Raw genomic sequence first — 21,907 nt, 5'->3', positions numbered from 1 at the left:
TCCCTAGTGTCTTAACCAATAGTTTTCCGTGATGCGTCTACTCCTTTGCGATGGATTTTCAATCTAGAATTATTCGTGATTCGCGACATTCGCGTCCGTTTACGGTCGTTTTTGCCGGGGAGCTGAGTTTCAATGTTTAGCACAAAATAAGAAGAACAGTAAAGATCGCGTACACATATTGACTTATGTACACGTATTTTACATCTTGATGTAGACACCTGCTTGGCACACTTGTAAGTATAAAGACTCAAATGATGTCTATCTCGTCAACATTTGCACTGGTAAACCGCTAGTTTAATAAGAAATAAATGCAACGTGTTACATTATAAACACATCTCCGTTTCTCTTTTAGTTACTGATTATAAATGTTGTCTGTCATTCTAAGTGGAGTTTTCGTTCCAGTCATTCGGCATCATGGACACCAAAACCTTACCAAGCCTCTTAAGTTTGAAGGTGGCTCCTCCGTCAGAACTTCAAAATCAGAATGTTGACAATGGAGTTGGAGATGGAGATAGCGGCTCCGTCAAACTACCAGCTGCTCTGGAGCAAGCGCTGGCATTTAAAACCGAGAGAGCCAAGGAAGTAGGTGGAGATCCGAACGATGTTGTTGCTGGAAGTAAATCACCCAAGGACGACAGTGAGGATGTCCCTCAGATCGACGATGTTATAACTGAACTGGAACCAGCCACGGAGAAAGTAGAATCCAAGTCAAACAAGACAAAAAAGAAGAAGAGATCAAAGAGGAAGAGGCACAATACAGAGAGGAAGGACGCTGAGAAGAAGGATGGCGCAGAGGAAGCCAAGTCTAAGGACATGCCGGAGATAGAGTACATACAGGAGATACCGAGCATAAACGACCTGGAACCTATGTACCGTCAATTCGTCAGAGTCTTTGAGGCATTTAAGCTGGTGGAGCCGGAACCGAGTCCGAACGACGCGGCCGACAAGGGTGAACCTATCGGACAGTATCCACCAGTGACAAGTATACAGACCGCCGGAAGCGTTCCGAGCAAGGTGCCGATGTTGGACGACTTTGACGACGAGGTGAATCAACAGCAGCAGCAGCAGGGCACCGGGGAGAACGGTGCGCCGCGTCTGTCCAAGCGCAAGCTGAAAAGACTGACGCGACTGAGCGTGGCGGAGCTGAAGCAGCTAGTAGGTCGTCCGGATGTCGTGGAGATGCATGACGTTACCGCGCGAGATCCGAAGCTGCTCGTGCAGTTGAAGGCTCACCGGAACACGGTACCGGTGCCAAGGCATTGGTGCTTCAAGCGCAAGTACCTTCAAGGTAAGCGGGGCATAGAGAAACCGCCGTTTGACCTGCCGGACTTCATAAAGCGCACCGGCATTACGGAGATGCGGGCGAGCCTGCAGGAGCGTGACGACACGCGCACGCTGAAGGCGAAGATGCGGGAGCGAGCGCGACCGAAATTGGGCAAGATCGACATCGACTATCAGAAATTGCACGACGCGTTCTTCAAGTGGCAGACGAAGCCGCGCATGACGATTCACGGCGATCTCTATTACGAGGGCAAGGAGTTTGAGACGCGCCTGAAGGAGAAGAAACCCGGCGAGCTGTCAGACGAGCTGCGTACAGCGTTGGGCATGCCAGTGGGACCGAATTGTCAAAAAGTACCGCCGCCGTGGCTCATAGCCATGCAACGTTACGGCCCGCCGCCGAGTTACCCAAATCTCAAAATACCCGGTCTGAACGCACCTATTCCAGAGGGCTGCGCGTTTGGCTATCACGCGGGTGGCTGGGGAAAGCCGCCGGTAGATGAAACGGGAAGGCCACTGTATGGAGACGTATTCGGTATAACGCGCACATCCGGCGCGGACGCGCTGGACGAGGAGATAGACCGGGGGATGTGGGGCGAGCCCGAGTCGGAGTCCTCGGGCGACGAAGACGAGGACGAGGACGCGGAGGAAGGTGGCGAGGGTGGCGAGGGCGAAGGAAAGGACGGAGACGGTGACGCCAGCGGATTAGTCACGCCCGGTGCCGAGGGTCTGATCACGCCAAGTGGCATCACGTCGATCCCGGCGGGCTTGGAGACCCCGGAGACCATCGAACTGAGAAAGAAGAAGATCGAGAGCGAGATGGAAGGCGGTGACACACCCGCGCTCTACACGGTGCTGCAGGAACGACGTACGGAGGGTCTTGGTGCTAGCATGATGGGCAGCACCCACGTGTACGATATGACAGGTGCGGCAGGTGGTCAGGCACCGCCATCCGTGATCGCTGCACGTCGCGGTGCCATCAGCGGCAGCGCGAGTGACGCCCGAGCAGAGAAGGACGGTGCGGTTGAGTTGACCCTGGATCCTAGCGAGTTAGATCTTGATTCCGAAGCAATGGCATCCAGATATGAGGAAACTATGAGATCGAGACAAGCGCATCTCAGAAGGGAAGACTTATCGGACATGCTACAGGATCATGTACAACGACAAAAGGTACATATTACGTAGCAAGTTATTGATGCAAATGCAATTATATTAATGCATTTAAATAGATTTGATTTTTAGCTAAAAATGTAAATAATTTTTTATTGTATCAATTTTTAATTTATATTATTTTTATTTCTGTTACAGACCAAACGCAAACGCCAGCAAATCCAGGATACAAAGACATCTAAAAAATATAAAGAGTTCAAATTTTAAATGTATTATTTCTCTAATTATATGTATTGTATTATAGAAATTAAATTGAGTCATATGAAAAAAATGATTAGGTTTAATATATCAATAAAAAGACAGTTGTACCTTTTAAAAATAATGTTTATAGTATTTCACGTTTACACGTTGCATAAGTGACAAGTCTATAAAAAAGTATCAATTGTGTATATTAATAAGAACGATTAATTAATAATGACGCTAAGGACACTTACATATATTTTCCTGCATATAATAAATATAATTATCTATTTTTTATGTAATACAAATAAATTGCATAAGAGAATATAGATTTCAGTCAAACATACATCTATACACGTATATAAAAGTGTATTCTTTTCATTCTTTAATTAAATATTTCAATGTAATGGCATTAACGAACACATTTATAGACACGAGTAATTAGTTTGATGCGTAAAAAAATCTACACAATGTGCTTTTTTTGAGATAGACCGACTCGAACTCGTGCAAAGTTCAGTTTCATAAGTGGACGTGAAAGACATCTTAACAATACAAAGAGACAAGGAAGAGAAATGACAATGACGAATTTACTAATCGCGGTACCGATGTCAAGCCAACTGCCATGCGGCGTAACAAAATACATCAAAGGTAGAGACAAACAATCACCTAAAAGGAGAACAGTTAAAGATATAGGTTTTTTACAATTTTCTGATTCTAAAGAATAGCTCACGCATCCCACTAATATTAAAGGAATGCTAAGCTTAAGAATAATTAAAGATGTCATTAAAAATGGAGAGAAGATGGTGACAAAGTGGCGTGTCCAAGACGGATCAAATGAACTAATGCTTGCCATATTTCCTGTGCCAAAGAAACACAATAATACATACAACATCTATAATAACATATTAAGGATATATACATATATATATATATGTAAGTAATAATATAATTGTCTGTTATTTTATAAATCAAAAGAAAAGTATTACACAAAATTAATTTCCTAATGCTTTACTTTCTTTGATCTTATTTTTAATTATTTTTAATTAATCGAGGGGATATAAATATCACCCACACATAATAGAAAATTTTATAAAATTTGAAAGATTTTTTTAAAAGATGATAAAAGGATACAAAAAACGCCGCTCTGATCAAGTCTCCCGTAATACTTCGCTCTCCTGAACTCCTTGAAGTAGTTGAGGTAACTTCCAGCCAACTAAGTAAATTGAATGTAAGAGTCACGAAAAAGAGCGGCTCGTAAGATGTCGACAACAACGTAAGAGGACAGAAAAATCCGAGCATTATGCCCAGTGTTCTTTTCTTGGTTTCTATTGGATAATACCAAATGCACAGTGGTGTAGTCAGTAGGATAATCCACGATATCCAGTAACGACCATCAATAAACTCCATACACACAAAACTTGTAATGACTAAACGTAGAATTTCTATTATTTTCCGACTTAGCGACACCTCATAAATAATTACTATTCCTATTGCTACACATATACCAATTATCCTGAAACAGATAAAGAAAATATGAAATCGATTAAAAAATTTTTATACAAAATTCCTATATGTCTTGTATCATTTTCCATATCACCAATTAGAAAGAAAAAAATATGATTTTTAAATTACTTAAATATTGATATTTCTTTTTTATTTAAAGTAATTTTGAATGCCTGAGTTGATTATACTTGAAAGATAGACTTACACAATATAAACGCGTGGATATGGTTCCACAATAGGCAGTAAGGGAAACACACATAGTGCTAACGACGTCCAAGTCATAAAAGCTGTTACATCTTTGGATTTTGCTAGCTGTATCAGTATGAGCAATATTATTCCTATGCTAAGAGCAAATCTATATGTTAACCCAACAAATAGCATCACTAGTAGTAACAGTGTGCCTCCAATATCTATGACTAGTTTCATTGTATTAATATCTGCAAATGCAGATGTCGACATGTAGTAAGAATTAGCGGCAAGCCATGCAGATATTATAGCGAAGAATGCATAGCTTGGAAATCTCCAATTGCTACAATTAGACACTGTAAGCAAAAATTGACATACATTAGAGCACAAATAAAATGTCCATCTTTCAAATAAAATTTTACATAAGTTATATTTATTAAAAATTAACACTAAAAATACTCATGTATTATTAACATGTTTTAAAATGATTACTCACTTATATGTCTAACCAATATTATTATTAGTAGACTTGGGAATCCGACATTTAATAATTTCAATCGAAAAGGTCGTGAATGTTGACGCTTTGTTTCAGCTATTTTAAAAAATAATATAACTATCCAGCCGAGCCACATTATCGATAAACATACTAAAAATTGTATTCGTTGACTTTGTCTAAAATGTAACAAGGCTTCCTTGCTAAAACTAATTGCCATATTGCCCTCTTGAATTCCTGCCATCACATTTCTTCTACTAAGATGTTGTTCGGCTTTACGAATTTTGTCATTTAACTGTGTCTCTCGCCAGTCTTGTTCGCTACTATTTTGACAACTTATCACGCGATTTCCGGTTATTTGGTGCGCAAGTTGTTTTACATTGCTGAGTAAAGAATGTGCGACATATTCATAATAATTCCTATCAAAATATTGCCATGGTAGTGCGCCCTAAAAAAAGTATTTCATGAGTAGATATTTTACACATGTATATATTAAATAATATTAAAATTTTTTTAACTGTTTTAATTGATTAAAATTTCTTATGTTCTATTTATAATTAAACACATAATTAAACAATTATTGTAAAAATATAAAATAGGTATAATAAAAAAAATTAAACTATTCTATAATTATTTTATGTATTCATTACATATTCTTTTAAACATAAGTCTAATGTTTCTAATAGAATTAATATAAATTACTTAAACACCTACTTCATTATTTATAGGAATGGGAATTCCTATTAGAGATGCTATCAAGGGAGTTATACTAGCTTGTTCAACATCTTGACGAAAGCCGGATGATCTTACTCCTGCACCCCAAACGATTAACGGTGTTTCAGTTTCAGATGGCAGGCCACTCCCATGAGATCCCCAATCGGTCATTCCATGATCCGATGTAAACATATAAGCAGTAGTGTTCTCTCCAAAAAAGTGTTCTGTTATATTCACAGCCTCTTTAATCCTCTTATCAACGTAGTTCATATTTTCTACATATTCTCTGATCAAAAAATTTTCTTTTTAATAGTAAATCTGCACATTAAAAGCAGTTTAAAATAAAAAGTCTAAAACAAGTTACATACTTGGAATGTGGTTTCTTAGAATGTCCCAGAGTGTCGCATCCAAGCAGATGAAAAAACAAAATAATTCCACTCTGACTTTTCACCACGTCGGCCACTGGGGATTGCAGCCATTCCAAATAAGCATCAAACACCCAGGAGTCCAAACGTATTGTCTCATTACTTAAATTTGCATCAAAATTCTGCCAGGTAGCTGGATAACTCTTTCCATGAACATTTCGTTTGCTACCTATCTTTTCGAGATTTCAATGTAAGCGTGAGAAGTAATGTAAATCAATGGATGTTGCTACTTTCTAAAATACCTTTTGTAAACATTGGTATTATATCTGGACTACCCCAAGCCCAGGTTGCATAGCTTTGATTGAAGACTGAATCAAAGTCCACTGGATTTTGCTGCCATCCTTTGAAGATGGCACTAGGATCCTCATATAATCCTGCAGCAATTGCAACATGTCCTGGTCTTGATTCAGTAGGCACTCTTGTGTGAGATATTCCCCAAACACCTCTATTTTTCATTGTATCTCTAAAAAATTAAATATTTTATTCATAAAATATAATAAATATTGAAACAAAAATATAATAAATCAATTTTCTTATTAAGATTTATTTTGCCAAGTTTTTTAATTTATATAATATTTGTATTAAAAATAAAACTAAACTCATTAATAATTTTATTAATAAATTTGTTAATACATAGTATATATTAAGTAGAATAGATTAATTTAATTTTTACTGTACTTTAACAAAAATACATGAAGTAAATAATTACATAAAGTTGCATGAAATAATAGAAGTAATGTGTTGTATATTTTTGAATAATGAGATTAAATTTTAATAAAATACCTGAGATAAGGTGGTGGTTTTTCTATGAATGTCTGAAACCTCAGACCATCTGCCACAAAAAGCAGCAGTCTTTTAGCTGGGGCTCCACTAGGCGCTGGTACAATTGGCAATTCCTTAATAATGGGTGAATGAAAGTTTACATCCATCACACCCACTAACAGAATTATATGCATAATTAACCCCCATAGAGCAAACCAAAAATTATTATTCATTTTGATCCACTATTCCTTGCGCTTTCTCGAATCGAACAATTTACAATCAGCAGTATTTAATAACCTCTATCTTTTCGTAAACATCTTCGAGAGTTTTAAAATGTGTAGGATTAAAGTGACACGAGATTTGACACAATACAATATTATACATACAAAACTACATCAAAAGTGTATACATTGATTCAAAAATACATTGATATCCAATAAAAGTGTTAGAATTGTATTTTATAGTGTCGCGCTTTATATATTTTGTGTGTCTTTATCTTTCTTTGTCTTTATACAAGAATTCAGTTATTGATTGTGATAAATAAATTATGCAATACAGATGAGTATGTATATGCGCACGCACGTGTACTTTCATTGTCTAGAATTTACCGAATGGCCTGTTCTTTTTAGCTGCACTGATGCAACAAGTTGAAGTGAGAAAAATATATTTTTTTCTCATTCTAACTTGTTGCATTAGTGCAGCAGTGCAGCGAAAAAGAACAGACCATGGCTGTTAAGGGCGCGCGGGTCCAAACCGGGTCTCGCACTCAAATATCGATATAATTATGCTTATTCGACGCAGTTTTGCTTCAAACAAACGAATCTGGCAGAAAAAAGCGTCGCTCTGCCCCGGGAAATGAGATATTAATCGTTAAGTTGATGAATATTTATGAAAAATATTTTTCTAGGAAATTTTGCAACGATGCCATTCAAAAACGGTTTTTTTCTCATTTTTAGGAAAACGGTTGAACGGTTCACCAAACGTTTTCGTTCGCGACCACCAAACGATTGCGGATTGAATGAGCTACTTGAAATTCAAATTGGTGCAAAAATAAACAATGGGCTAACTTCACACCTAAATTTTATTTTTTATATTACAAGAGAACGACTAACCACCAAATGATTTAACTGGACTACCAAAAACCACTAAACGACCACCAAACGATACCAATTAGTGAAAATTAATAAAGCTGAAGTTGGATGGTTAACTTCACAGAGATGATTTTCAGTAGTGGCAGTGAATATTGGAACGCAGCTTATATTTAAATATTTATTGCTATATAATTTTCATGCAATAAATTTTTGTTGATTTATAATATATATGCATTAATTATGAAAAATTATAAAAAAAAAATAAAAAACCAAATATACAGAAAAGGCTGCAAATTATTATAAATTTTTCTGTGTAAATTTTATTAAATCACACTTATCTACATTTATTTTAAAGTTATGTAGATACATATATAAGTATACAGGGCAGATAAGTATTCTTTACAGAAGAATATTTAAATCTTTGTTCAAAACTGACATAAATTAATCACAATCCAAAAACAGATTGCAATATACTGTATGCAGAATTAAATTTTGTTATGTACATATCAGTATTATGAATGTATCTCATTTTAATACTAATACCAATTGCCATCTATATATTTCCAAATACATATGTATTATACAGGATCAGGAAGTAAAATGTTACTTATAATGCCATTACTCTTTTTTTAAAATAACAATCGTTACTTTTTCCTATCTGTAACGATAACGAATTTTTATCATTACTTTTGTTGTTACTTTATAAATGTACAATATATGTGATAATGATAATGTATTATCATTTTTGTGATACAACATTAATAAAATAATATTCCCAATCCTGCCATTAAGTTTCAAAAAGAGGTATAAATCTTTAGCTAAGCGACTTATCTCTTTTCAATTCCTTGTTATAATACACTATAGCACGCTCTATCAACGGTGTGCTCTCACTTTCCGTGTTTGCTTCCGCTGAATTTTTGTTTCTATTGTGTTCAGAGTTATTACTGCTATTACTTATTTGCAATGAAACTGGCAACTCGGGTAATTTATGTTTCGCATGTCTTGCTAATTCATTGACAGCGCTTTGCAGATAATAAATTTGGGCTTCCTGTTGCAATGTGGTGTTATATAACGATTGAATGTCGTCTGTGAACTTCTGTATTTGCATCTGACGGACTTCCTCTTTCTTTGCCTCTTTCAAGACTTGCCTGTTATACTCCAATATCACGCATGCTCCAGCTACACTAAAGATTATCAGCTCACCAATAAGATTGGCACCCAGTTCAATCGCCATAGTTTCATTCAACTTGGCAACTTTTGTAGGCTTACCAAGGTTCATAACATACATCTTTGCTTTTACTTCTGCCCAATGATAAACTATAAATATGCAAAACAATGACAAGATTATATTTAACAATGGTACACAAATCTTTACAGCACATGAAAAAAGTAAACACTCACATTGAGCTGGCGGTATGATGATATAAGTTCTGAAAATAGGATGATTCTTGGCTTGACTGACCAGAAATTTTGCTAGGGGTTTACTGATCTGCTTGACAAACAGCACGCCCAATTTAAGGGCTGGAAATACACCGACCGGCATCTTTTCCAATTACTATCACAGCAGCTTCTCATCTGCTTTCTTAGTGTTCTAAAAGTTTTAACCTATGTACATGTACATATTTGTACATGTACGTACGTGTACGTATAATACACGTAAGATCACACAAGATTCGTTACCTCATTGTTGAAAATATGTGTTAAATGAAATGGTATAAAAATATCAAATGCAAAACACGTGATAGATTCATGAGCCGAACGATCTGATCTGTCCTGTTTCACGATCGCAACTCGTGTCATCTCACCTTTGAATATTTATTACAGAATATAGCTATCACGAGACGATCTATTTCATGACAGAAACTCCACGTGTCGTCAGGTTAATCGCTGCAAAGCATATTTTTCTCCGTCAACAGAGATCTGCCAGATCAAACGCGAACTCCATCATCTTCACAAATAGCTCCTCTTGGGGTTGCTGATGAAGTGATGATCCGGCCAGATGCGGCCTTCGGCCCAAGGATCCTGGTATGGCTGATATACCGAAAGTAGCCGCGAGAGAGAGCGACATGTCGCTGCTGCTAAACACAACAGATTCATGAAAACTGTCCCAAAAATCAAAATCGAGCTCACACTACTCGCAGTAATGTTATCAGAGGTTATATTTTTTAGTAAATATAACAAAAAATTATTGTTATAGATCAATGCAGTTCCTAAAAAAATATTATAAACCTCCATATTTTCTTCCCCTAAAAATTCTTTTAACTTTGTTATTCTTATGAAAAATTGCTTGCAATGACGAAAACTTAATTCAGGGAAAAATATCCTATCCTCAGACTATTCTATTTCGTAGTGTTGCCGGTTATGCACGGTTATATAACGCACATTTGATCCAATTTAATTTGATTTGATCACGAGACGAACGTGGACAAACGGCCTCCTCTGCCTCCCCATTCTGATACTCTCGAAAGGAGCGCGGGGCAGCCAGTCCGTGCGGGGCGGCTGGAAACATCGCGTGGACGGTGGGATCAGATTCACACGGGGGGGATCGATATTTCGACGTTTATTTCGACGCTCCCGCAACGTTTTCGCATCTTTCGAAATTCCTTTCTACTCTCATCACTACTTCCATCAATGACACGACTCATTTTGAGAGCGCGGAAAAATAGGCGACTGGTCGAACTAAAAGGAGACGTCAGACTCAGAATCATGATGTGCTGCGCGTTATCGCGCGTGTCGTCGTGCAAGGTGTGATTCTGTCGAATACTTCGGAGTAAACCGGAGATAACCGCTTTTCCTCGGTGTTTCTTTCTCGAAATACGTAACTCAATCACGCACGCGAATGGGAACGAGTATAAAAGAGATATAAATATAAACAAAAGTAGAAAAAAGAAATTGACTTTTATTTTTTTGACGGATCGAGCGAAGTATGCTCGCGTCTTTTCTGTCAAATCAATCGCGCGTAGCATTCCGGTGACTTTTAATTTCCGATTATTTGCGTATACTTCTTCGACTCCTCAGAGAAACACGATTCTAAACTCAATCCTTGGACGAAAGTTTGGATTCGTATTTTTTGTTTCCTTTCTCGATATGCCACTTAACCTATATTTCGGACTTGCGTTAAGCTATATCGGAACTGTTTGTTTAATAGAGAGATGCCACGTCATAAATGAATAATTTTTCCGGTGTGTTTACGCATTTGCAACGCGCAAAAATCAGTGACTTTTGCACTTTTGCAGTGATCTGATGCATCGCTGCCAATGCGAATGATAACGTCATATTGAGGGCTGAGTGCGATCTGTTGGTCTGTATGCACGAATAGAAAGAGTATAAGCTCCACAATGTGGTCTTTCTTTTCGAGAGATCCCGCCAAGGATTTCCCGTACGACATCGGGGAGCCTATCTCGGGCTTGGAGAACAAGAGTATTTGGACAATACACAGGGCCAAAAGAAAGGTAAATTTAGTTAAATGCAATTAAATGATGTAGAAGCCTGAACAAAGCGTTACTTCAATCATTTATTTTGTCACTTCAATCATTTATCGTGATAAATAAATTAATTGGCATTACCGAGAGGTCATCCAACTTGTAATATATGGATGAAAATATTGTTTTTATCCTTGTAAGATCTTCCACAGGGTACCACAACAGGTGAGGATGTTTCGGTTTTTGTCTTTGATGTAAAAAATGGTGGGGAACAACAACTGGACATTGCCCGTTTGGCTGTGAAAAGACTCAAGACGCTTAGACATCCAAGTATACTTGCATATCTTGACAGTCTTGAGGTATGATTTGCACTTGCACTGGCTTATGATAGTGGTATTCTCTGTGCAAGAATATAATTAGTGTTTTATTATTCCAGACTGATAAAATGGTTTACTTAGCTACGGAGCGTGTGGAACCATTGTATAACCGCTTGACACAAAAATGCAATTACAAAGAGAATGAGTCTAAGAAGGAATTGTACTTCTCCTGGGGTATTTTTCAAATCACAGTACGTATAAGTAAAACATACGTATCATAACAGATTTCTAAGCAACAAGTACAGGAGAGGTCTATAATACATATTACTTCGATTTGATGGCAGAGGGCACTTAACTTCTTAAATAACGACGGGAATTTACGGCATAATAATGTCAATCTGTGGACAGTGTTTGTTAACGAAGAGAGCGGTGAATGGAAACTTGGTGGGGTTGAGTACATGACGGCTATAGACACGCCATACAATTTCTTACCCTCTATGTTTCAAGTATATCAACTACCAGAGGCTAAAGAAGGCCTAAAGCCTGCAACTAAATGGTAAATGATCATGTTAATTTTATCCAAACTTGATAGACACAGTAGAAATAATACAATATATTAGAGGAGCTTATATATTTGGATTTAATATTAATACGAAACTAATAAATAAATAAATATAAACTAGCTCAGTTGACATGTGGGGACTTGGCTGTCTGATTTGGGAAACATACAATGGTATTCTCAACAGCTCTTCGCAACTTAAAATTACAAATCAAGTAAGTTGTCTGTTTGTCTTATGTTTTTTATCAGACCGTAATTTCTTACGTTTTGATGCACATAATCTTTTATTCTCGTAGATTCCGAAGCAAATAACGACAGTGTATCGAGAGCTAACGGGAGCTAATCCAGAGGGAAGACCAAATCCTGCAGATGTGATAGCGCGTTGTCGCAGTAATGGTGGTTTCTTTAAAAATAATCTTGTTGATGCCCTTTTATTCCTGGAAGAAATCCAAATGAAGGAAAGAGGCGAGAAAGGGCGATTTTTCTCGCAATTGGCGACGCAGTTGGATTCGTTTCCCGACGGTGTTGGCCGGCACAAAATTCTGCCGCAATTACTAGCCGCTTTCGAGTTCGGAGACGCTGGAAGCGCTGTGTTACCGCCATTGCTGCAACTGGGCTCTCAATTACCTGACGCTGAGTACCAGCGTCGAGTGGTGCCCTGTGTTGTTAAATTATTCGCGTCGAACGATAGAGCGACGAGATTACGATTGCTGCAACAATTGGATCGATTCGTCGATCATTTGCAATCAGCTACAGTTAACGAAGCCATTTTTCCTCAGGTAAAAAGCTTTATTGGATGTTGTGATTTTATTTAAATAATTAGACTTTATGTTTTTTATGTGTTAAATATTTTTATACAGGTAGCAAGGGGCTTCCTTGACACAAATCCGGCAATCAGGGAAGAAACGATAAGATCGGTTGTACACTTAGCGCCAAAGTTAGATTATAATAATCTTAATGTCGAGACTTTAAGATATTTTGCGAAACTTCAATCGAAAGACGAACAAGGCGGAATTCGCACAAATACTACAGTTTGCCTTGGAAAAATTGCTCAACATCTTCACCCTCAGATAAGGCAGAAAGTAAAGTCAGCCATATTTGTAAAAGAACCAATAAGAGAATTAATAAAATGATTTATAATATATTCATAAAATGTTATTAAATAAACACAATTTTAGGTATTAATTGGTGCATTTATCCGTGGAACTCGCGATCCTTTTCCTCCAGCTAGAATTGCGAGTATATTAGCTCTGGCCGCAACGCAGCAATATTTCCTGCTGCAGGAAGTTGCTAATCGCATTTTACCGGCTCTGTGTCCACTTACCACGGACATGGACAAAGGTGTACGAGATAATGCATTCCGGATCATTCGAGGTTTTTTATCGAAACTTGAGACGGTTTCCGAAGATCCTGGTCTTCGCGAATCAATGGGTGAGCATTGCATATAATACTAGTATTTCATTAGATTATTCTTTAAAAAAAAATATTGAACTCTAATATTACCGAAATGTTTGTAGAGGCGGATGTGAATACTGCAACACCTAGTCTTAGCAATGCCGCAGCAACATGGGCCGGATGGGCCGTTACGGCCGTCACGGCGAAATTTTATCGCAGTCAATCAGACACGCCAAAATCGTCAAATGCTCATAGCACATCTAGAATCTTGTTAAATAAACCCGCTTCTTTAGGTCAGCATTAATCATCTTTTTTATATTTATTTCTTTCGCATTTTTTTTCCATAGTAACTCGTTTAATAGTTAATTTCTTTATACATTCATATATTGACATTAAAAAAATTTAATTTAGAACAAGCCAGTAGTTCCCAGAGCAGCGCTAGTACTACTGCAACGACAAGCAGCGCGACAAGCATGACTTCCCTCGATCCCGACCACGAGCACGATACGCAAAACACTCAAAATACAAATTCCGATTGCGATTGGGATTGTTGGGATGCCGATAATTGGGGAGACATGGAGCAACAATCTATCGCTACACCATCGGTGCCATTGAATCCAGCCAGTAGTATACCATCATCCGGCCACTCTTCTAAGGCTAATGAACAGTGGACCAGCCTTGAAGAAGAACCGGTTTGTTACTCAGCGTTTTATGATATTTAAAGTTCTTTTTGGATATCCTATCTAACCTGATATGTTAATGCGAGTGGTACGGGCGTTGGATATAATAGTAGAATTCTTCAGTCAATTTATCTTTTTTTTTTGTAACAAATGATTTTATATATTAATAGCATTTAAATTATAACCGATTAAAGAAATTATTCCAATTAGGATTATATAACGCTTAGAAAGATGATTAAACATTTATAAAATAAATATTACATATTAATATAAATAATGTCGCCCAAATTAAACAAAAATTGGTTCTGGATTAATTCAGTATTGCTGTGAATTTTGTACACTGTATATGAATACATTAGCATTAAAATATAAAGAGAATAATTTGGCTATTCAAATAATTGTATATTTTTGATATTGTCATCTCTCGGCAATATATAGAATATTTATGTTTATTAGGAAGAAGAAACAACCCAAGGTGTTCAAGACAAAAATGATTCTTCCGAGGTAGGATGGGAAGATTCGGAGTTTCAGTCTTTCGATGATGTTCAACCTTTAGACCAACCAAGTATATTTGACTTGATTTTTAAGCACATACATAAGTATAATAAATTTCGTTAAGTTATTGAAAATTTTTTTGTATGTAGGCGTTCCTAGTGGAAACAATAAGTACGAAGAAGCGAGAAGGAAGAGAGAAGAACGCAAATTAGCCAGGCAAAGGCAGATGGAGGCAAAACGTGCGGTGAAATTGCGAGTCAATCCAGCCGCGAAAAAGATTTAAGTGAATCAAGTAAACGCGCCGTATGTTAATCATTCTGTTGTACATTAAAAAAGTTATTAAAAATATTACAATACGATGAAAGTATTTTCTGTAAATCTTATCTGATGTAAGAAAGAATTTCATCTGGAAACATTTTCTACAACATTATTTATTAACATTATATGCATGAAAAAATATATACATATATATGTTAAGTAAAAATTATTTTATTTAACAATTTTTTTTACAACCTATACAATCTGTAATGTAATGTGACAATGTACTTTATATGTGTATAGGATCCATTTTTCAAAATTGAAACGTGCGCGCGCACAACACATTAATTATGTATAATACTTATGTTAATATGTAGAAAAAAATATTAAATAATTTATTTTAATTCGCACCATTGTTAGTATACAATAAATTTTCTTTTATAAAAAAAATTTCTTAAAATTCTTTAGTAAAATAATGAGATTTTCTTTATAGAGAGAACATATGAATTACAGTATTTTGTTTAATAATTAAACCATTTATATCCAATTTTGGATATGTACTGTATATCCGTTCTTTAAATCTAATATAACTTGAAAATATATAATATGATGATTCAATTTTCCAGTTCATACACTGTACTATGAACAAGTAAGTACTTGATTACCATTGCCAGTAGATCATGATAAGCCAGTTATTATAAGTGAGACTGTTCGGTGGCATTCTCACCATGGAAGCGCATATTAAGATAATTGGCATTGTTAGTCTCCCGCTTGAAGCCTATATTCTCGTAGAATGGTACTAGACGGTCAACACAGTCCAAGGATAATTTGTAACAGTGAAAGTAGCGAGCTAATTGTACTATAATCGTCACTACCAGTTTTCCCAATGACTTGCCTCTGTAATTGTTATTAACCACTACATCTTCTAGACGTCCTCGCTATAAAAGATATTACAGATGGATATGAGATATACATTTTACAATTTCTGTATTGTGAAGATTCTGTGTTATGTACACACAGAATTACGTACCAAGCTACAATTATGAATAAATTTTTGTTCTACAACTAATGATGCACATGCTATCACTTTTCCAGAATTTACATCCTCAATGACCACGACGTAGTAACCACCAGCAGTTTTCATACTGTAGAATCTATCTAAATACACAGGACTAATTAGTTGTTATTTAGCAGAATTTAATTGCCAACTATAAAAAAGCTTACTTAAGAATTGTTCCTGGGTAACATTCCCAACATCTGTTAATTGTGACAAGAGGACTAAGAAACCTGCAAGATTTTATGAATAATTGAATTATTTGCAAGAAAGAATTGAACATTGTATTACTGCATATAAAAACATATTTACAAGAGTTTGATAAATCATACATAATTTAATTAAAAAAAAATTACTTAAAAATTTTTATTCTTCCTCTGTAGTACTAACAGGTGATACATTTAATTACCTTTATCATAATCTGTACTTTTCAGTGGTCTTATGAGTAATCCAGCAACATGGGATATCGGTAATCTATCCAGTATAGTGGGATTAAAGAGATTAATTTCGTCCTTCTCGACAGACTTTTCCTGCGTAATAAAATCGAAAAAAGCGACACATTACATTTTCGTTTCACATTTTTTAAAATAATATAACGCAGCGTATTTTCGTGAACAGCACGGCGCGTCTCTCCGTTATTAGCTCGTCGTGCAGCGTATTCAATAATTAGTGATTACATTATTTTTTTCTTAAACGCACAGCTTTTTAATTGTTAAAAAACAATAAAACTGGTAAATCCTGCTATAACGTGCCGGATGTCAGTTTCATGAAGGAAAAACAATAACGTATGGACGCTATACCTGCATTTTGTTCATGTTTATCGCACTTTTCCACGGGTCACACGTTTATCTGTCAACCTCTCGCCGCCCGCCGCTTCTGTGCCGTGTGTAAATTGTGCGAAGGTGCAAGTGCAACTGAGTGCAACTGCCTAACGCACACGCACCTAACATAATCATCCGCCGGATGGCATCCGGAGTATCCGGAGTATCCGGACTCCGAACTCCGAACCCGCTCATGTGAATGAGGGTGCTGTCCCATGGTCTCGGAAAACGGAATCGGAACGAGCGGATCACCAATCACGGACCGTTTTGACGGAATTAGTAAAAGAGTTCTATCAGAACGATCCCGTGATTGGTGATCCACTCGTTCCGATTCCGTTTTTCGAGGCCACATGGGACAGCACCCTGACTGACGTTCCCGCTCGCAGCGGGATCGGTATGTACTAAATTGCATAACGTACGTTGCAATTATAAATGGAATAAATACAATATTTGCCAGTTTGCGTGTTTTAATTTTTGCACCGTACATCTTTTTTCTTCTCGAAAAAAAAAACCAAAAAGAATTAAAATAGTGTAATAATGTAATGTTTACAATGTTAAAAATTACCGGACGAAAACACGGACAAAAAAGATCCAATTGGCCAATCGCATTTGAATAACTAAACTAATTAGCTGATGCGATTGGTCAATTCTTTTTTTTCCGCACGCTTATAGAAAAGTCAGCTGTATCCTTTTACGTTTATGGTCGCGCCGCCAATATGGCCGCGATCTACGAAAACAAAAACAAGAGTAAAAATATCTAAATATTAATTAATATTTTTCTTAATAATAATGACAAGAGTAACTGTGTGCGCTCAATGTTTATTGTTCACGAGAGAACATTCAACAATAATATCACGTGAACATACTTTTGAAACATTCGAATAACGTATCTAATAACCTTTTAACGTGCACCATGATTCTCCCCTAACTCGTAAGTATACGTAATAATTATGTATACCAATTTAAATAAATTCGAGCAGGAGTAATAATGCTGGTATAATTTATATAGCGGTGCACAAGGTGAACGATGAGTCCTAATAAAAGAAAAATATTTGCGTCGGACTCGTCCGACGAAGATGACAGTTTCAAACATCGACGTAGCTCTTTAAAAGTCAACTTGAGTTATTGCGAGAATTTAACAGATTCCGGGAATGGATCTCTTTGGAGAACCCAGATTGAGAATGACAAAAAAAGAACAGAGACTGCGCGAAGTATCAAAGGATTGTTTAGAGGCAAGAGTTCATTCGAGAAAAGTCGCCTATCTGATCTTGACACTAAGGCAACAAGTGATTTAAACAAATGCACTGATAATAACAGTGAAACGTCTGTTCAAATCAAAGAAGGAATACAATTAAAACATCTTACTATAAATCTGGAGGACATAAGGACCAAGGAAAATCACTTGGAAACCAGTTGCAAGCGTTTGAAAGATGCAATCTTATGCAAGACTAAACAGATATTTGATAGAGAAAATGAGCTTTCCATAAAAATTACAAAGGTACTAGGAAATCAGGAAAATGGTCTTGTGAGTAGTACACATAATCAAAATATTGAAAACAAAACAGTTATGCTGGATATGACTGAACGACACATTAATACCTCGAGTGATCAGTGGAAGGATCAATACTGCAATATGGTTGCTACACCGACGAACAGTGACAAACGGAAAAATCTCGAAAAAACTGTAGATAAATCTAGATTAACTCAAAAACGATTGTTTGTTAAGAAGGACAGGCAGGTGGAAGAGCAAACAAAATGTAAAATTATTGAGGATGTTATTCTGAAGAAAAATAATCCGTTAATTTCACCAAATCAATCAAATCAAAGTGGCAGTCCTATATTAAGCTGCAGTAACAGAAGACTCAGTTTGTTCAGAACGCGAACTAAGTCATGTTCGCAAAATCAAGTCGAAAACCTTAACAATTCTTACTCGACTGTGCACTCTGTTCAGAATATAGGAATGCCTGTTGGTTGCTCCACTTTCATTGAGGATGCAATGGACGAGAGAGAGATTAATAATGTGGACATGTCTTGTGCTACACATACAACAAATAAAGTAGTATCTATGGAGATTACAGAAGTTTATGGCGGTATTCGTACAAGTGACAAACACATATCTCTACAAAATAGGAATTCAGATATAAATAATTGTAATGAAAACAGCATAGAAAAGGAATCCAAAGAAAGAAGGATGAAGCGAAACAACGTTACAGCGAGATTAGAAAATGTGGAGGATTTAGATCCTGCAAATAAAGTTACTTCACCAAATAATAGGCATTCTTATTTATCTTGGACAGATGATGAAAATGATGAGGATATGGAAAATATTCACGTAGATACAGTTGTACCTAAGCAGGTATCCATTGATCAAGCAGCAATTAAAGTTACAAAGACACATGATGTATGGCAAGCGAACGAGTGTAAGACTAAATATCAAAAGGAGAAACGCTGTACGAAATCTCTATCTGATAGTCATGACACGATTCGATCATCTTTGAATGTAAATACTTCATTGGATGAAGTAATAGAAACTAATAAAATGAAGAACCTTTGGAAACCGGGCAACCACAAAACTAATGATGCCAATCAAAATTTTCACGCGACAATTAGCAATAAAGAATCAAGTGTTTCGAATGATCAACGCGAAAGCGTGAATACCGTTCGAACATCATTGCAGATGAATACATCGGTAGATTCTATACGCAAAATGTGGCAAAGAAGAAGCGATAAGAATGATAAAAATCGAGATTATTTAAATATGGATGTGGAACATTTATTCACAATAAGAAACGAAGAAACGAATGACTTAGACGTTTTAGAAAACATTAGTTTAATCGAGAGATTAAGGAATATCTCTGTGAGAAATCGGGTTTCTCATAACGATAAATTAAGAGTTTCTAAAATGAGAGATGAAGATAAAAGGCAGTCGATTAACAGCAGAGATAGTTATAGTTACGTCGAGGCAACTCCATATCCAATAAGTCGTTCGGTTTTGTTTAAATCACAATTAAAATCTAAAACACAACATTTGGATGATGGAACAACTTGTAGCAGCAATTTAAATTCGATGGATCATGAGAACAATGATAAAACTAAGTCAATTGCTTTGTAAGTATATGAATGTACATATGAGCTGTGTTAAAGTATATTATCATTATTACCATTACGATTTATATAGCGATTATTAAATTAATACTTTTTAATGTTACTAGGCATTTAAAAGTTTCAAATGAAACATATGGATTGAATAATGGAAATGGAACCCAAAAAGCAACAGTTGATACAGTTATTTTGGAAGACATATCTAGTTGTAATCCTTCCATTACTCAAAATCAATTGACGGTCGCAGAAAATATATCTGATAGGACAAAGTCTGAAAAAGATGGAAAGAATATGACTGTACAAAACACGGAACACGTTTCAGAGAGAAGGAGAAGAAGAAAATTATTGCCACTTACAGAAACTTCTCAATTGTGTTCGATTAGTCCAGTAGAGGAAAAAAAGTATTTATCTGAGGAATCGACGTCTTCAAAACGAAATAAAAACCCAAAGAAGAAACTTCCGAAAAGAAAATTGTGTTCCAAGAATAATACAAGTTTCAAGAATAATATCAAGTGGGATACTGCAAGTAAACAAATGTGGTCAGACAGTGATAGCGATATATCTGAAAATAAGAAAAAGGAGAATAAGAAGACGCGAAAACCGAAAAAGGTTGTTAGCAAGAAGATCATTATCAAAAAATATGCCGATGAAAATATGTTGAATATATTACAAGAGAACAAACGGAATAAGGAAGAGCATTTGAAGGTAGAAGGTAGAGATTCATTTGATGATTTTGTGGAATGTCGCACAATATCTACTCAATGGAATAAATACAAATCCCAAAAGATTGTCATCGTAACGACTGGCTTATCAAAAGAGTAATAATGTCTTTTAAAATGTTTTAATATTTTTATTTGAGGATCAAAATAATTTTTGGTATTACTTTATATTCTTTATGTAATATTTTATATTTTATATTTTATATTATACATGTAGGGACAAAAGCTTGGTAAAGAGTATTGTCAAATCTCTTGGTGCAGCAGAACTGGAGTTGAATGTGTCAAAGCGAACGACTCACGTCGTGAGTACGGGCGTGCGCACAGTGAATCTTCTTCGAGGGATAATAAGAGGCTGTTGGCTCGTTACTTTAGAGTGGATATTGAAATCCTTAGAGAACAACACTTGGCTGGATCCAGAGACGTTTGAGATGAAACATTTCTCTAAAGCTGTACAGGTAAAGCAACGTATACATAATAGATTTAGAATGTGATGTAAATCGACATATCATGCATAACATAAGTGTCTTTGCAGGAAAATCGGAAAGATAGGCAATTATTTGGACTCTCATATATTCCGGAATTGTTCACCGCGTGTGGATTCATCCATGTTGAACGCCAAACAACAATGCCGTGTGATACACTTAAGGAACTTATAAAAACAGCGGGCGGACACATTACTGATAATACCAAGCTCGCAAAAATTATTATTGGCACAAATGGCTTAAAAGAAACCTGGGTTATAGATTCTATTACAACAGGTGAACTACAATTGACCAAACTTTATCAGCGGAATTGAAGTGGAAAGTACAACTCGTTTAAATTACATACAAATTTAAAGATTTGATGAATTAAAATTTTGTCGTATGTTTAGTACAAAACATTTCTATGAAATTATTTTTTTGAAATTATTTTTTCAACAGTTTATGAGATCATGTGGAAAATATTTGTACACTACTTTTATTTAATATCTATTCATATATATTATTGATAAAAGAAATTCAGTTGTTACATTATATTTATGTGTGTTTAGTTAAGTGAAGAATACTTACATAAGTAATTTAATTTCTAAAAGAAATTGGTATAAAGTGAGACATTTCAGATTTACTAACAAAAACAAGTTAAATATTTTTATTAGGTAAAATATTTACCTATCACATCATGTACTTTATATATAATACAATCATATATATTTACATATTATATATATATACATATATACACACAATACATCGCAATTATATATACAAATGTAAGAAATATATTTTCTATTCAAAGTTCTTTAT

The 21,907-nt window shown here is 35.9% G+C and overlaps 6 protein-coding genes and 1 long non-coding RNA gene across 10 annotated transcripts; 4 read left to right on the top strand and 3 right to left on the bottom strand.

Annotated features, from left to right (window-relative positions):
- Positions 1–66: 66 nt before the first annotated feature.
- Positions 67–2,719, top strand: LOC105831450 (splicing factor 3B subunit 2). Its single transcript, XM_012671584.3, has 3 exons — positions 67–233; positions 403–2,448; positions 2,587–2,719. The coding sequence occupies exons 2-3, from the start codon at positions 415–417 to the stop codon at positions 2,653–2,655; spliced, it is 2,103 nt and encodes a 700-aa protein (XP_012527038.1). The 5' UTR covers positions 67–233; positions 403–414; the 3' UTR covers positions 2,656–2,719.
- Positions 2,720–2,754: 35 nt separating this feature from the next.
- LOC105831449 (GPI ethanolamine phosphate transferase 1) lies at positions 2,755–7,241 on the bottom strand. Its single transcript, XM_012671583.3, has 8 exons — positions 6,733–7,241; positions 6,192–6,412; positions 5,893–6,118; positions 5,525–5,810; positions 4,814–5,258; positions 4,337–4,673; positions 3,760–4,141; positions 2,755–3,520 (listed from the first exon to the last, which is right to left on the bottom strand). Exons 1-8 carry the CDS (start codon positions 6,942–6,944, stop codon positions 3,092–3,094), a joined length of 2,538 nt encoding a protein of 845 aa, XP_012527037.1. The 5' UTR covers positions 6,945–7,241; the 3' UTR covers positions 2,755–3,091.
- Positions 7,242–7,491: 250 nt separating this feature from the next.
- LOC114255722 lies at positions 7,492–8,050 on the top strand. The gene is made up of 2 exons (XR_004964135.1): positions 7,492–7,580; positions 7,668–8,050. It is a non-coding gene; the product is annotated as an uncharacterized LOC114255722 (long non-coding RNA).
- A 46-nt stretch (positions 8,051–8,096) lies between these two features.
- LOC105831454 (putative OPA3-like protein CG13603) lies at positions 8,097–9,815 on the bottom strand. Of its 2 annotated transcripts, none has more exons than XM_012671590.3 (3): positions 9,608–9,815; positions 9,204–9,407; positions 8,097–9,119 (listed from the first exon to the last, which is right to left on the bottom strand). In XM_012671590.3, the coding sequence occupies exons 2-3, from the start codon at positions 9,343–9,345 to the stop codon at positions 8,617–8,619; spliced, it is 645 nt and encodes a 214-aa protein (XP_012527044.1). In that variant the 5' UTR covers positions 9,346–9,407; positions 9,608–9,815; the 3' UTR covers positions 8,097–8,616. The 2 variants fall into 2 exon arrangements, with proteins under 2 accessions (XP_012527044.1, XP_028050979.1); XM_028195178.2 differs by having other exon boundaries at positions 9,204–9,393; positions 9,608–9,813.
- A 592-nt stretch (positions 9,816–10,407) lies between these two features.
- Positions 10,408–15,034, top strand: LOC105831453 (N-terminal kinase-like protein). 3 transcript variants are annotated; one of them, XM_012671588.2, is made up of 13 exons: positions 10,408–10,547; positions 11,039–11,254; positions 11,437–11,583; positions 11,661–11,792; positions 11,886–12,097; positions 12,225–12,315; positions 12,397–12,879; positions 12,961–13,182; positions 13,279–13,531; positions 13,618–13,788; positions 13,907–14,187; positions 14,632–14,740; positions 14,820–15,034. In XM_012671588.2, exons 2-13 carry the CDS (start codon positions 11,141–11,143, stop codon positions 14,951–14,953), a joined length of 2,349 nt encoding a protein of 782 aa, XP_012527042.1. In that variant the 5' UTR covers positions 10,408–10,547; positions 11,039–11,140; the 3' UTR covers positions 14,954–15,034. The 3 variants fall into 3 exon arrangements, with proteins under 3 accessions (XP_012527042.1, XP_028050977.1, XP_028050978.1); XM_028195176.2 differs by lacking the exon at positions 10,408–10,547 and adding an exon at positions 10,554–10,680; XM_028195177.2 differs by lacking the exon at positions 10,408–10,547 and having other exon boundaries at positions 10,687–11,254; positions 11,426–11,583.
- Positions 15,035–15,143: 109 nt separating this feature from the next.
- Positions 15,144–16,934, bottom strand: LOC105831452 (probable glucosamine 6-phosphate N-acetyltransferase). The gene is made up of 5 exons (XM_012671587.3): positions 16,783–16,934; positions 16,392–16,512; positions 16,153–16,215; positions 15,959–16,086; positions 15,144–15,866 (listed from the first exon to the last, which is right to left on the bottom strand). The coding sequence occupies exons 1-5, from the start codon at positions 16,795–16,797 to the stop codon at positions 15,624–15,626; spliced, it is 570 nt and encodes a 189-aa protein (XP_012527041.1). The 5' UTR covers positions 16,798–16,934; the 3' UTR covers positions 15,144–15,623.
- A 370-nt stretch (positions 16,935–17,304) lies between these two features.
- On the top strand, positions 17,305–21,859 carry LOC105831460 (protein PFC0760c). Its single transcript, XM_012671597.3, has 6 exons — positions 17,305–17,486; positions 17,601–17,734; positions 17,813–19,911; positions 20,016–20,723; positions 20,842–21,079; positions 21,157–21,859. Exons 3-6 carry the CDS (start codon positions 17,831–17,833, stop codon positions 21,418–21,420), a joined length of 3,291 nt encoding a protein of 1,096 aa, XP_012527051.1. The 5' UTR covers positions 17,305–17,486; positions 17,601–17,734; positions 17,813–17,830; the 3' UTR covers positions 21,421–21,859.
- The last annotated feature ends 48 nt before the right edge of the window (positions 21,860–21,907 follow it).

This window comes from Monomorium pharaonis, chromosome 7, assembly GCF_013373865.1.
Source record: "Monomorium pharaonis isolate MP-MQ-018 chromosome 7, ASM1337386v2, whole genome shotgun sequence".
In the NCBI taxonomy this organism is placed as follows: domain Eukaryota; kingdom Metazoa; phylum Arthropoda; class Insecta; order Hymenoptera; family Formicidae; genus Monomorium; species Monomorium pharaonis.
This window is presented reverse-complemented; position numbering and strand designations above follow the sequence as displayed.

What these genes read in the sequence shown, in the direction of transcription:
- LOC105831460 (XM_012671597.3), top strand. Translation starts at nt 17,831, where the DNA reads ATGAGTCCTAATAAAAGAAAAATATTTGCGTCGGACTCGTCCGACGAA. An exon ending in AAAACTAAGTCAATTGCTTT is followed by an intron (nt 19,912 to 20,015) that starts GTAAGTATATGA and finishes TAATGTTACTAG; the next exon opens with GCATTTAAAAGTTTCAAATG. An exon ending in ATTTCTCTAAAGCTGTACAG is followed by an intron (nt 21,080 to 21,156) that starts GTAAAGCAACGT and finishes GTGTCTTTGCAG; the next exon opens with GAAAATCGGAAAGATAGGCA.
- LOC105831450 (XM_012671584.3), top strand. Translation starts at nt 415, where the DNA reads ATGGACACCAAAACCTTACCAAGCCTCTTAAGTTTGAAGGTGGCTCCT. An exon ending in ATCATGTACAACGACAAAAG is followed by an intron (nt 2,449 to 2,586) that starts GTACATATTACG and finishes TTTCTGTTACAG; the next exon opens with ACCAAACGCAAACGCCAGCA.
- LOC105831452 (XM_012671587.3), bottom strand. An exon ending in TACCCAGGAACAATTCTTAA is followed by an intron (nt 16,087 to 16,152) that starts GTAAGCTTTTTT and finishes CTGTGTATTTAG; the next exon opens with ATAGATTCTACAGTATGAAA. An exon ending in TTATTCATAATTGTAGCTTG is followed by an intron (nt 15,867 to 15,958) that starts GTACGTAATTCT and finishes TATCTTTTATAG; the next exon opens with CGAGGACGTCTAGAAGATGT.
- LOC105831453 (XM_012671588.2), top strand. Translation starts at nt 11,141, where the DNA reads ATGTGGTCTTTCTTTTCGAGAGATCCCGCCAAGGATTTCCCGTACGAC. An exon ending in AACTTAAAATTACAAATCAA is followed by an intron (nt 12,316 to 12,396) that starts GTAAGTTGTCTG and finishes TTATTCTCGTAG; the next exon opens with ATTCCGAAGCAAATAACGAC. An exon ending in ACCCTCAGATAAGGCAGAAA is followed by an intron (nt 13,183 to 13,278) that starts GTAAAGTCAGCC and finishes ACACAATTTTAG; the next exon opens with GTATTAATTGGTGCATTTAT.
- LOC105831454 (XM_012671590.3), bottom strand. Translation starts at nt 9,345, where the DNA reads ATGCCGGTCGGTGTATTTCCAGCCCTTAAATTGGGCGTGCTGTTTGTC. An exon ending in CATCATACCGCCAGCTCAAT is followed by an intron (nt 9,120 to 9,203) that starts GTGAGTGTTTAC and finishes GCATATTTATAG; the next exon opens with TTTATCATTGGGCAGAAGTA.
- LOC105831449 (XM_012671583.3), bottom strand. Translation starts at nt 6,944, where the DNA reads ATGAATAATAATTTTTGGTTTGCTCTATGGGGGTTAATTATGCATATA. An exon ending in AATATTGGTTAGACATATAA is followed by an intron (nt 4,674 to 4,813) that starts GTGAGTAATCAT and finishes TTTTGCTTACAG; the next exon opens with TGTCTAATTGTAGCAATTGG. An exon ending in TGATCAGAGCGGCGTTTTTT is followed by an intron (nt 3,521 to 3,759) that starts GTATCCTTTTAT and finishes ATGTTATTATAG; the next exon opens with ATGTTGTATGTATTATTGTG.